Raw genomic sequence first — 13,987 nt, 5'->3', positions numbered from 1 at the left:
CTGCAAAAGTAGTATTAGAAAGCAGTCTTGACAGTTCACTCTTGTGCATCAGAAAAAAAATACAACTTTTTGTAAATATTAGAGAACCATCCAGTTAGAATTGTTTGTACACTTTCACTTACAGAAACACGTGTTCAAGCTGAGGATTATTCAAACGATGATCGAGTGGGTAAGTTTATTTTAAGTGCTTGATTTTTAAATTTTTTTTTCCTCAAAAAATTAAGCTATAGTTACATGGAAAGTTTGTAAACAAATTACTTTGTGGAGAGGGGTGAAGGGATATCATTACTGTAATTGAAGGCTAATTCCTGTTTTAGAAACAATATTTTTTTATCTTGTACTGCATGAATGCTGTAATAGTTACTGGGTTATATAGAAGCTTTCTAGATAAAACTGTGAGTAGTTCTAATTTACAACTTAAATTATTTCTGAGAAAGATGGATGCTTTTGCTGTAAAAGCAAATACAAAAATTTCAGGTCTACAAATACATGCATACTTCCTTCCCAGAGCAACTGATCTTGGGTGGTGATGCTGTCACTTCTCTGGGTATCAGTTTGATCTACAGGAATACAACTATTGTAGTTGGGTAGCAGATATGGAAACCAGACTTTTGTGGTGCCATCACATTTTTCTTGACATAAATGATTTTAAGAATGAGAGTGCTTCAAGCTCTTCCATCTTTTGCCTGACAGTAGTAAACACAGCATTTTCCAAAACTATTTTTAAAGAAGCTACATGGCTTATAAGTTTGAAGACTTCATATTTTTACATTTAATCTGCTTTTTAGAGTTTATTATTTGAAGTTGTTCTTAACAATGTAGTTTTGTTGTGTGAAACACTGAGTTTTATCTCTGGGCAGTACATCTGAGAAGCTGCAATCCAAGAGCCCTGGCAGCTATATCTCTGTTTTGTTCTGATTAGCCTGATTAGTTAATCTTTGCAGTATGCAGGAGCTGTTGTGTTGTGTGATGCCCAAGCAGTTCTGTGGGATTTATTTTTTTTTCTTGCAGGAAAGGAAACTTGTATTTGGTTCTCGGACATGCTAAAAGTAGCCAGAGACATGAAAAAATATAGGAGGCCTTTGTGGTTGCCCAGTGCAGATTGGAGGAGTGATTCAGTTTATATTTAATTTCCATGCAGAGCCATAACTGAGGTGTCTTGAAATATGTCATATCAATATCTGTGTTGTCTGTGAGGTTTATTGTAACAGCCACATGGTGTGCTGAAATGTTTGAAGCCATGGGTATTCTTTAATAGATGCCAAGTGTTTTGTTACGTATTGAATATGAAATATTTGAACCAAAGCTTATAATTAGTGCAGTAAAAAGCTACCTTTAACAGCATAGTTCAGCCTAAAAAAATTAGGATAGCAAAGCTAGTGTTCAGTTGGTTAGTTGTGCTTTAAGTTGGAACTGTAGAACAAGAAAAGATGTTGCTGCTTAAACTTAAAATAATAAAAAGGTCCTTAAAAGATTGTTACAAAATTTAAACAGTAGATAATTCCACAGTATCAATTGTATTCATAGAATCATAGAATCATAGAATAGGCTGGGTTGGAAGGGACCTCAGAGATCATCGAGTCCAACCCTTGATCAACTACCGCCACAGTCACTAGACTATGGCACTGAGTGCCATATCGAGTCGCTTTTTAAATGTCTCCAGGGACGAAGAGTCCACCACCTCCCCAGGCAGCCCGTTCCAATGTCTGATCACCCTTTCTGTGAAAAAATTCTTTCTAATATCCAATCTGAACTTCCCCCGGCACAATTTAAGACCATGCCCTCTTGTCTTACTGAGAGTTGCCTGGGAAAAGAGACCAACCCCCACCTGGCTCCATCCTCCTTTCAGGTAGTTGTAGAGAGCAATGAGGTCTCCCCTGAGCCTCCTCTTCTTCAGGCTGAACAGCCCCAGCTCCCTCAGCCTCTCCTCATAGGGTCTGTGCTCGAGTCCCTTCACCAGCTTGGTTGCCCTCCTTTGGACCTGTTCGAGGACCTCAATATCCTTCTTGAACTGAGGGGCCCAGAACTGAACACAGTACTCAAGGTGTGGCCTTACCAGGGCTGAGTATAGGGGCAGAATCACCTCCTTGGACCTGCTGGTGACACTGTTTTTGATACAGGCCAGGATGCCATTGGCCTTCTTGGCCACCTGGGCACACTGCTGGCTCATGTTCAGCTTCCTGTCAATCCAGACTCCCAGGTCCCTTTCTGCCTGGCTGCTCTCCAACCACTCTGTCCCCAGCCTGTAGCGCTGCATGGGGTTGTTGTGGCCAAAGTGCAGGACCCAGCACTTGGCCGTGTTGAAGCTCATCCCATTGGAGTCAGCCCAAAAGATGACTATTGAAGATGGTCTTCTTGATTTACATATAGTATTTTAAAACTAAATTCAGAATGTTAGCATGAACATGAAACTTTTAATTTTCATTTTTGGTGGAACATTTCTGCCACTTTCTGTGCTGTAGTTTATGGTTCAGTCTTGCAGCATTAAGTAAATGGATTTTCTACCTTCACCAAAAAAACATGTGTATTGTACAGTAGTGGATGGTTACCTAAATATTCCATTTATAATCGTAGAATCATTTACATTGGAAAAAACCCTTAAGATAAAAGTCCAACCATAAACTTAACACCGCCAAATCCACTGCAAAGTCTTGTTCCTAAGTGCCACATCTACACATCTTTTAAATGGCTCCAGGCATGGTGACTCCTCCACCATGCCACAGGGCAGCTTGTTCCAGTGCCTGACCATCCTTTCAGTGTAGGGATTCAGGCTGTAATGTACTCTTTGCTCATCTTCACCATACTTCACAAAGGGGACATGGCATTTGGAACTATCCAGGCAAATTACTGCAGTGCCTCTGTAGTATTCATTTATTGATTTAATTTAGGGTTTTTAGTGCAGGACTGTAGTATTTTCCATAGTATCATAGCACACTACCCATGATGTCACTTATTCCTTCTCAACGGAGAAATTTGCATGGTGTGCAAGCATGGCATTGCTCTGAATACTAAAAAGGCAAGAAAATCACCAGTGTGTACCTCAAAATACTGCCTTCTGAAGCAATAAAACAGCCAGAGGAACAGTCATTGAATCATTTAGGTTGGAAAAGACCTTTAAGTTCGAGTGCAACCATACACCTAATGCTGCCATGTCCACCACTAAACCATGTTCCTAAGCACCACATCTGCACAGCTTTTAAATACCTTTAGGAATGGTGACTCCATGACTTCCCTGGTCAACCTGTTCCAGTGCTTGACAACCCTTCTGGTGAAAATGTTTCCTAATATCCAGTCTACACCTCCCGTCGTAACTTGAGACCATTTTCTCTTGTCCTATTGCTTTTTACTTAACAGACCAAAGACCCCCTCGCGACAACATCCTCTCTGGTACTTGTACAGTGATAAGGTCTCCCTCAACCTTCTTTTCTCCAGATTAAACAAACCCCAGTTCCCTCAGACAGTCCTCATAAGACTTGTGCTCTAGACCCTTCACCAGCTTCATTGCTCTTCTTTGGACACACTCCAGCACCTCAATTATATTTCTTATACTGAGTCCAAAACTGAGCACTGTATCTGAGACGTGGTCTCACCAGTGCTGAGTACAAAGGGACAGTCCCTCTTTTAATTGCAGATGGACTTCTAAATAAGATGAAATTGAACCTAGCTGTCCACTCTCTTTTTATTGTATTGTGATGCAAAGAGAGTCTTTTAATGTTTTCAAACACCATTAGAATTAAAAATCACTTGTTTTACTCTGCTATAGTATGGTTTTCTGATCCTTTCAAAAGGTATTTTTATATGTATGTATGTATGTATTTATTTATTTTTACATTCAGTTGTTTTCAAAACTAGTGCAACACATTTTAACCCATGAGACTGTCCTGGTATATTTTGTAGCAAAGTAGCAATAAAAGTAGAAATACTGGATGGAAGGAGTGAATATTTTCTTCTTTCCTTCACATGAAAAAGTGAAAGAATCAATCAAAACCTATTTAGTTATTAAATGCACAAGTAGCTATTAGATGGTGTACATGTTTCTTCATTTAGGGAGTAGAAAATGAAAATAATTTGATCAGCACAAAATCTGTAACACTGTACCAGCATACTCAAGTGTCTTCAGTAATTTGTGTGGTTATGTGGCAACAGCTTTGAAGGCAGAACCATTGCTTACCAGTTTTTGTAGAAAAAAACCTTATTGTTCCAGTGTATAAAGTGGGATTAAATTAGTATCTCTGGAAACTGAGAAAAGAAACAGGTGACATAAGTAAACTAGTGTCTAGGAATAAGAATTTTATTTCTATTGAATAATTATTTTGTTCTCCTACTCTTATGTGTATTTGTCTTCCCTTTTTGGATGGGAAAATTTCAGTTTGAAGGATACATCATTTTCACATTTTCTTCTTGAGAGTATGGAATTCATATTAACCAGGGTTTTTCTTTATAGTTTGATTTGTGATAGAGGATTCTATATGGTGGATTCTTTTGTTAGAAGCCTTTTCTTCTTCATTCTTGTAATTTCATTCACTGAGTAGCATTTCCTATTATTTCAACAGTAATAATATTGAAGTTTCTTGTATTAGAGACAGTGAAAATCTCTTTTTTAAATGAAGAGCACCATTAAACATACATTCACTCTTCACTTATATGAAAGATGCATGTACTTATGTAATAAATCCTAATTTCAGGCAGTATAAAAAATACTCAGATATGTCACTACAGAGTCCTTATTCTTCAAGTAGTGTAAATTCATGTGAATCATTTGAAGCATGGTAGCACCAGTTTGTATCAGGTTAGGAGTAGTTGTTTTATTTTTGTCTGAAACACAGGAATTTACTTGTGGGAAAAACAAACAGGAGAAAGTCCAGAGGATGTAGCTGTGAGGAATATTCTGAGAACACCAGTGAAGAGAATGGGTGTGAAATTTGAATATGTTAGAGTGCAAATCAAAAGTTGTTGGGGTTTTTTTGCTGACTTCAGGGCATATCACAAACAATACATACTAGGCAACTGCATGTTTTGGTATCTGTAGGTATAGTTTTCCAGTTCTCTAAGTTTATTCTTAAAACTATTACCAGTATCCTTTTCCAGAAGCAAACTTTTTTAAGTGTAGTTACAGTCTGTTTTTTTTTAAACTAGTGTTTTGATTGGTATGATAGTCCAGCTTGAAATACTAACAATTTAGGACTGTTATCTAATCCTGTTTTACACTGGCACATAAACTGCAGTGGTTGTGACAAGAGTGGTACTTGTTGGAGACATATTGTACTTTGGGGGATACCTTTACCATCTATATTTAGATTTTTGTCCCTCTTGTATAGGTTCAGATTTTAAGTACCCAAAGTTTTTTCCCCTCTCTTGCTTCATCTTTTATCCTTGACATTTTTATAACCCCACATTTATTTTACCAACTGCTGGAATCCCTTATGTGTAGACAAGTTTCAGCTTCACAACTTTGACCCTCCCTGATTTACTGGCTCTCTTTTCCTAATTCTAAGTGTCCTTAACCTTAATAAAATTAAGAAAAAAAAGGTCTTCATGTATTAGTGACATGGCCTAGATTTCCTTTACAGGATAAATAAAGTGCCATATCCCCAGACACAAAGTAATGCTTACATAATTATTTAAAATGCTTACATAATTATTTTAAACTTTACATTTCCCATGAGCAACTTTGTGTATATTCATTAGGATAGCTCCTAGAAAAGATAGCTTTCTCAAATTAAGTAGTCTTATACAAAGTTGCATTTTTAGCTTTTTTTTTTTTTGATTGTTGTTGTTATTTTAGACAAAGTTGTGTTTTGGTTGGTCCTTTAATATAGATTTCCCCTTATTTTTTCAGATACTTAAAGCTTCAAAAGAAAAGTCCCTACATCAGGAGGACCAGCCCTAACCATACGCTACAAAGGGGGAGCAGATGGTTGTAATAGAGCTGATGATGTAATTACCAAGCAGTTCAGGGTTTGGGGAACGAACACTAAAATATTGTAAATGGGTTATAGCCAACTGTCATTTTAGTGAGCTTTTTTTTTTTTTTTTTTTAGCACTTGGATGTTTAATTTACATTCCTGTCTGGTTTGTTATTTTTGTTTTGGTTTGGTTTTTTTTCTTGGTCAAGTTTAGTGAATTCATTATTTTTCTTCTGTGTTTGTGACAAAGTTGCAACTTTGAGCTGCATTTCATATGTGCTGTTCAAGCAATTGTTAGTACTCTATTTATGGTGTAGCAGCAAGTACATTTTTTCAGATTTTAATATATATCTTTTTTTGTGGATTCATACAGTATGTACAGAGCAGTTTGGTTGGATAAAACATATAATATTACGAGTTTTGAAAGTATTCTATAACTGCTGATATAGCATACAACCTAACTGCATTTTATTGAAAACACTAATCAGGCAGACTCTATGCTGTGAAGTTTGACTTAAATTTCTTTGCACTGATGTTATGTCAACAGTTAAACTACATGAATTTCAGGTGATTTTTAAAATAGTCTAATGATACAAAATGTGTATGTTTAATTCGTACTATAAAAAGGACAGATTACTAAATTGCTTTTTTCAGAAACCCTTTATATGTGAATTAGAACTATTTATTTATGCACATTTGAATTTTAAAGCACGTGTAGAAACTACATAATAGCTTAGCAGGGAATCAGTGTAAATTGCAACAAAACCGACCTGCTGGTATGAGGTTGAATTCAGTAAAATTATTCTGGTTTGCCTACCAATATAATGATCTCAAAGTTGGAGTTAGTCAGCTGTACATAGATTTTAAACGTCAAATTTGCATAAATACTTGACCTGTAAACTTTATTTAAAAAAAAAAAGCTTTGGAAATTACACATTAAGGAAAATAGGATATCAACATTCAAGACCTACAATTGCAAATGCTCTTGTAAATGGTACGTCTGAAATTTAGACTTGAAGTGATTTAAAATTTTAATACAACGGGTGTACTTTTTACCTGTTCTGTGCTGCTGTTCCACAATTATGAAGACATATTTTATTCTTTGGCATTTTGCATGTATTCCTTTTTGGCTCAGGAATAATTGTTGTGATTTTAGGAAATTGCCAAGCCTGATATGGGAGCTAAGAAGAAATAGGATCAATTTTTAAGAAGAAAGATCACTTTGGTAACCTTCACAATGGTTGCCTTTCGGTTGACAGGGAGATTTTAAATTTCTGTAACACTGTTTTGAAGTCAGCTGCTTACATTTATAGTGAAAGGGGCATCATCTATGCCTGCCCTTTTCTCTTTTGGGACTTCAGTCAGACTCCACTTAAGGGAGTCACCTGATCAACAAACACTGATGTCCCAAAGTAATTTCTTAAGACTTTTCAGGAAAGCAATAATACTTCTAGACTGTGATGTGGTTTGCGATGGGATATTCTAATAAAATTATCTCTGATTGTGAATAGCAGAGCAATAATTTTTACAAAGCCATATTTTGTGAGGAAGCTTAGGAATAATTTTAGACTGCTGAATGGAGGACTTTTTATATAACAGTGGCAGCCTATTTGTAGAATTATGGAACTGTGAGAGTGTATTATGCTGCAATCAGATTTAAGTATTTTGTAACTGGGTATGTGATTTTACGTGCTTCATGTTTACAAAAGTATGCCAAGCTGAGCAAGGTCAAGCAGACTATTAAAAAAAATGTATATTTAATCTGTTTTAATGTTTGGCTGCAATAAAACACAGAAGAATATCTTTGTCTTTTTAGTGTCATTTATTTTTCAAAATGTGGTAGATATTCACCATGGGGATAAATATTTGCTTCAGCCAATAATTAAGATTATTTTTAGGTTAATAATTTTTAAACATTCAAAATATGTTTGAAAGTATTTACAGCAAGGAAGGAATCAATAGGGAGTAATTTTATTTCTGGATGGTATTTTTCTGGATGGTATTATGTAAAGGAAATTGGCATTACTGTAAGGTCTGTGTCTTAACTGCTCAACAACCAGTTTGGCCTGACTTTTGCCCATGATACATAATTTCTAATTTGTACTTAAAATAGATATTGCTCTTTGACTAAAGCAAATATGTGAGGGAAGTAGAAGATCCGCCTTTCAGAGAGAAATACTCTAGATTATGGTCTGTGATTTACATCAGAAGTTTATAAAGGGTGTTGTGTCTGTGCAGTTCTCCGATAAAAACAAAAATCTTTTTTGACCTTTTCAGTTTTCTAACACCTCTTTACTTTCATGATGAAATTTCACTGAATAAAAGTTTCAGAAAAAATTAAAATATTACATCTTTCTTTATATTTTCACATTGCTACATTGTTCCTTGCTAGATCTTACTGTATCTATTAAATCTTGGATTCAGTTGTTTTTTGGAAATAACAGGAAGAAATACCAGCAAGGAAAGCAAAATTTAATTAAGAGCAGAATGCTAAAGTTATATTTTCATATGGAAAATTGTAGTAAATTTTAAGTGGCTTTTTCACATTCTCAGTAATCAAAAATTTATCATAGCATATTCTCATATCAGCATTCTCTCTAAGAAGTAAAGTAAATTGATAAGATTGGATATAGGAAAGATATTGAAAACATAATATTTTTCCTGAATATCACTGTAAATTTTTGTACTTCAAAAATCATTTATATGTAAACAAAAAATTATATTTTACATTTATAATATTGATTAAACTACACGATCTGAAATGCAGTTTTAATTCTGACTTGGATCATTGTCACATGGACTCACAAATATTTACTCATATTGTAAAATAAATTTATTCTTGCTAGTAGAAACCTTATTGGGAATACCTGGTGAATACGTAACCAGTGCTAGCAGTCTTGGTCTGTAGAGATTGGTTAAAAAAGTTGTGGGTTTTTTTTTTTTTTTTGACCTAGATTTGTTTTGTTGGAAACAGGGGAATTGAGAATCAAATGAGACTGGTATGGAGACCTAAGAAGTTTTTTTTTGTTTGCGCTACAGTTAATTTAAGTTGATGATAAAATAGTCTCAGGGTTAACAATCAGATCCCTTTGATCTTTGAGATGGTACATTCTTAAACCTTTTTCAGGAACAACATAATTAAAGCTATTTGCACCATCAAAGCAAGGCAGGGATCACTGTGGAGGCAACCGAGCAATATGTGCTGAGTATGATGCTGTAGTGAATTCTTAGTTAAGTATGGCAAGAACTGAGAAAAGCAAAATCTTCAGAGCTGACATGATCAAATTGTGATGAATTTCAAAGCAGCTACCTGGAAGGAGGAGCTGGAGTGTATGAAGGTCATAGGAGAGGCTTTGGTGAAATTAATCACTGCTAATATAGCAGAATTCAGGCTGAAAATGTATGAGAGAACTGATCCTATCATAGAGAATGATCCTGTCATAGAGAACTGATCCTGTCATAGAGAAATGTAGGTTTTATGTTGTGTCAGCTGCAGTAAGAAAGAAGTGTGAGGCTGGACAAGAAATGGGAGGTAGGAACAGGCTTTACAGCAATGAGCTCATATCTCGGTCTTTCTGTGATGGAAAAGGAGTTGCAGAAATAAGATGAATGCCCAAGGTGGGTGTAAGGGGGTCAAGTGACCTAGAGAGATCAGATAAGAATATCAGTGTTGCTGATAAGGAAAAATGAGTGGGTAGGTAGCATGCTGTATCATGGTTTACTATTCTCTAATGAGCTGTTAATATGCTTTGAATTAATAAAAACAATAGAAGTATGTTTAATAAACTATTCTGGGTCTTATTTGGAGCTGCGTTATTGCCCTTTTAAAAATACAGTATTTCTGGTGACTTAGAGATGGACATGACTATATTGTGTGGTATGCACAAAAAAATAGAAAGTATCTTAGCAAGTGATGAGCAATACTTACATTAATATACTGTTACAGTAACAGTCTTCCTTCTCCAAATAGATGTTTTTATGATTTATTTCAATTTAATTGACAGTCTGGATCTTATGATGCAATTAAGAGGTGACTAACTCTCAATGTGACCATATTTATTTAACTTACCATATACTTTTTCTGCTTTGTACTAGATATAAAAAACAGAGCTGTACTCTCTGCACATTCAGTAGTAGCAGTCATCATCTTGTGAAATTAGAATGAAATCAGGGTGAAATTAGAATGGCAAATATGTTTTATGTTTTTTATGTTATGTGTATGCATAACCTAGTTTCTACATAAAATAAAATTGTTTTAGCATTTTTATGTAGTGTATTTTTTTTCAAAATGTGATGCTTCCGAGCAGTCAATTTAAAAAACTGTGAAGATGGGGTATTATGGCAAGATGTCTCTAATTGACTTAGAAATAGAAGGAAATTACTTTTATATATATAAGAAAACCTTAAAATTCAGTAATATGTGTTAGAGAAGAAAACTGTAACTAAAAGACCGTTGACCTCTCTTTTTAATATTCTGTATTATGTTTGTCGGGATGAAATATTGGAAGCTTGTTGGGATGAAACATAACTAAGTAGTAATTTTACAATTGTGGGGCATGATATTTAAATGTTATAGATTAGGATAGGATCAAAGTTTTTAAAGAGGAGAAAAGAGGATATGGCGATCCTGTCTCTGTAGGAGCCACCTTCATGATACACACATAAGTGATTTTGGCACTGTGTCTGGTCTTGTCTTTTGCTGCTTGCTCTTAGTTAATATTAACTTGTACATTAAGAAGTTACTAAAACACCTGGGTTGAATTATTTTAAAATCTGAAGTAAGGTGAGTGTCTGTGTGTGCAAGTCACTCCTGAAGATGAGACCAGATTTCAGATCTGATTCTCATGTTTTTTACATTTTAATCAAATATATATACTCATCTAGTGTTCCCAAGGATTTTTAATTGGTGAACCATTTGGTTTTTTATTTGGGTTTTTTTTTTTGTTTTTTTGTTTTTTTTTTTTAAATAGCTTGCATTGTAAGTGTGTATCACCAAAATCTACCAAATATCTGAAGGGGGAAGTTTATGAAATACTTTGTGACAGAAGCAATATTGTAATATTTGAAGCGTTACACCCAGAAAGACCTTTTATTTAACTATATAGTTCAGACACTAATATATGGTCACTTTAAAAAATAAAAATGAAACAAAAAAGTCCTGCTTGCCCAATTTTGTTTTCAGTATAAGCTGTAATTTTCTTGTAGCTCTTTCTTGATCATAAACTGTTAACATGAATTTATTTCAATGAAATAATGTTCCACAATCCAGAGCATCTGTACTACATCCATAAGACAACTTTCCATATGAGGTGATTTTAGTTGTTTTTGATGACATAGACTAACAGGGAACTCCTAACAGGTGCTGCCCAAGGAGATGGTAGAGTCACCATTCCCATTCCAGGAGATATTTAAAAGCTGTGTAGATGTGGTGCTTAGGGACATAGTTTAGTGGTGAACTTGGCAGTGCTGGGTTAATGGTTGGATTTGATCATAGAATCATAGAATTGGCTGGGTTGGAAGGGACCTCAGAGATCATCGAGTCCAACCCTTTTACCACCGTTGCGGTTGCTAGACCATGGCACTGAGTGCCACATTCAGTCTCTTTTTAAATATCTCCAGGGATGGAGAATCCACTGCTTCAGTGGGCAGCCCATTCCAATGACGGATCACTCTCTCCGTAAAGAAATTCTTTCTAATATCCAACCTAAACTTCCCCTGGCACAACTTAAGGCCATGCCCTCTTGTCTTGTTGAAAGTTGTCTGGCAAAAGAGACCAACCCCCACCTGGCTACACCCTCCTTTCAGGTAGTTGTAGACAGTGATGAGGTCTCCCCTGAGCCTCTTAAAGGTCTTTTCCAACCAGAACTATTCTATGATTTTATGAAAATTTGTATTTAAGTAAGAAGCTTAATTTTTCTGCTTTGGCTAACGTTGGCTAGTATACTAAATATTCATTTATATTAGTGAATAATTGATAGAAAAACAGAAAAAATAATTTTCTGCAATTGGTGTGTTTCTTTCATACACTGAATATCAGCAGAGGTAGTTACAATAATAATTTTCAAAACTGGTAGAACATGAAAGCAAAAATGAATGCTGTTTGGTTGGAGCACTCTGTGTTGCATTAGGGACAGAGCTGTGCATAGGCCAGGCTGGGGACAGTGTCATTCCACAAACAGCCCTGCAAATGTCTTTCTGATACCAGAGTCAACAATCACCTCTCTTTACTCCAAGTATTTACCTTTGAACAGCAGGCTATGTAGCATTCTACTCAGGACTCAGTAGAGATCTATGCTGTATAAGCTGTGGAGGCTAAAGTGCTATTTTCCTGGCTGAATGTAGGTTTTTGCTACAGGGTGAGATGACAACTCCCCTAAATTCCATGGGGAACCTTTACCACTGTTCCACTGGCTCCAGACAGCTTACATGCTCACTTCTACCACCGTCACTGAGTTCCACCCTTGCAAGCTCTGGTTTTAAAGGCATTCATACTACATAGTGATTTATTTGTGTATTTAATTTTAGCCTGCATTGAATATGAACCATGAGCAGAATGACCAATGTGCTTCATAGAAGTGTAGTTCTCAAAGTTCAAAACTGCAGTCTAACACATTCACTGAAGTAAATGTGCAGAATATTAAAATGTTAGTGTGTATTTTTGTAAATGAAGAAATTTCTTTCTGGTCTTGTCAAAGCATTGCTTGTTTCTAGCCAAAAGAATTTATTATGAAGGAGAGAGGTGAATGATGGAAATTCATGCAAAAAAAAATTGTCATTCTGCAATTGTTCCTTATGATAAGCATCCAACCAACAGTAATTTTGGACAGAAAACCCTGTAGAATACCTTTTACTGCAAGGGAAATTGTTCTGGAATAACTGCAGCTAAAGATTTATTATAATCATTAGATTCTACAGCGTTATTAGCCCCTGAAATGCCTCAGTTTTTATTGTCTTATTGCTTTTCCAGATAAGTTGATTACAGAGGTTTTGCCTGTTCTACAAGTACAGTTTAGAAAGGTCTTTTAATCATTGTGGTGCTACTGGCTTTAAAATGTCTCGATGAAGTTATTTGGTTTTACACCTTCTAAGTTATCATTTATAGAAGCCCATAAAAAAAGTGGCTCACACGGTTTGTAGCTCACCTAATGAGCTTCTCAAATAGCAGGACAATAACAGGAGTCTTCAGTCATCATCAAATTCTTGTTCAAGTGCCCACAATACCGTTCTAAATACCATTTACAATACCATTTAAAAAACTTATTTGAGTAATGATATGGATCTAGTATGAGGCAGGAAGACAGCTAGTTGAGCAAATTTTGAATTCCAGGTAGAAGCAGTTGGTCTGCTAATATATATATGTTTTCAGTATAATATATATGTTTTTCAGTCCATAACTGAAACTTTGAAACTTGGACTGGGAAGGTTGAAGTATTTGAGAGAGAGAGTGGGGAAAATTAGTAAAACAGGTCACAAAATTCACTGGAAAACTACAGACCATAATCATTGGTATCTAATAATCATTGTCTTTTTAGGTGCCCACCCACAAGTTGCCCAGAGCATTATTAGTAAATTTGTATCATGTCTGGTTTTGTCAGTGTGGGAGAGAAATAAGGAGGCATCATTATATACTTATAACTGTAGAGGCTATAAATTTTATTGAAAACTCTATAACTTTTAAAACTTTTCCATGAGTGGTGAGCACAACATATAGTCAGTGCAGACGGATTGTTCCAGTCCCATTTTCCATTAAATAAATGGGCACCATATGTCCTCAAGGTGGTTGTGAAGACTATGGTTTATCTTCAATCCTTAGGTATTGTGAAGGTAAGTAATTAAAAGTCAGTGGTAGCTGCTTTCTGTATTGTATGCCAGTAGTAGGGGATGCAACATAGAAGAAGCCACCAGGAAGGCCCCATTGGCCTTATAGTGATGGAGGGAGGAAAAATCATCCAGTGACAAGAATTAAAATCTATTTTTTGAAGTGGTTTGTTAGATAAGGAGCAGTGGTAATTTACCTAATGTAATTGGTTTGGTTACACTGACCATATTTACATAATTGGCTTACTTGGCATGTTACACCA

At 35.5% G+C, this 13,987-nt stretch overlaps 1 protein-coding gene across 8 annotated transcripts in view; it reads left to right on the top strand.

Moving 5' to 3' along the window:
* Positions 1-6,825, top strand: part of ASPH (aspartate beta-hydroxylase) — a 52,947-nt gene extending 46,122 nt beyond the window's left edge. For all 8 annotated transcript variants that reach the window (XM_030444145.1, XM_030444143.1, XM_030444140.1 and 5 more), the window contains 2 exons: positions 125-169; positions 5,840-6,825. In XM_030444145.1, coding sequence (XP_030300005.1) covers positions 125-169; positions 5,840-5,847 — 53 coding nt within the window. In that variant the 3' untranslated portion in view covers positions 5,848-6,825. The remainder of the gene's footprint in view (positions 1-124; positions 170-5,839) is intronic.
* The last annotated feature ends 7,162 nt before the right edge of the window (positions 6,826-13,987 follow it).

The sequence above is a fragment of the Calypte anna genome, chromosome 2 (genome assembly GCF_003957555.1).
Source record: "Calypte anna isolate BGI_N300 chromosome 2, bCalAnn1_v1.p, whole genome shotgun sequence".
In the NCBI taxonomy this organism is placed as follows: domain Eukaryota; kingdom Metazoa; phylum Chordata; class Aves; order Apodiformes; family Trochilidae; genus Calypte; species Calypte anna.
This window is presented reverse-complemented; position numbering and strand designations above follow the sequence as displayed.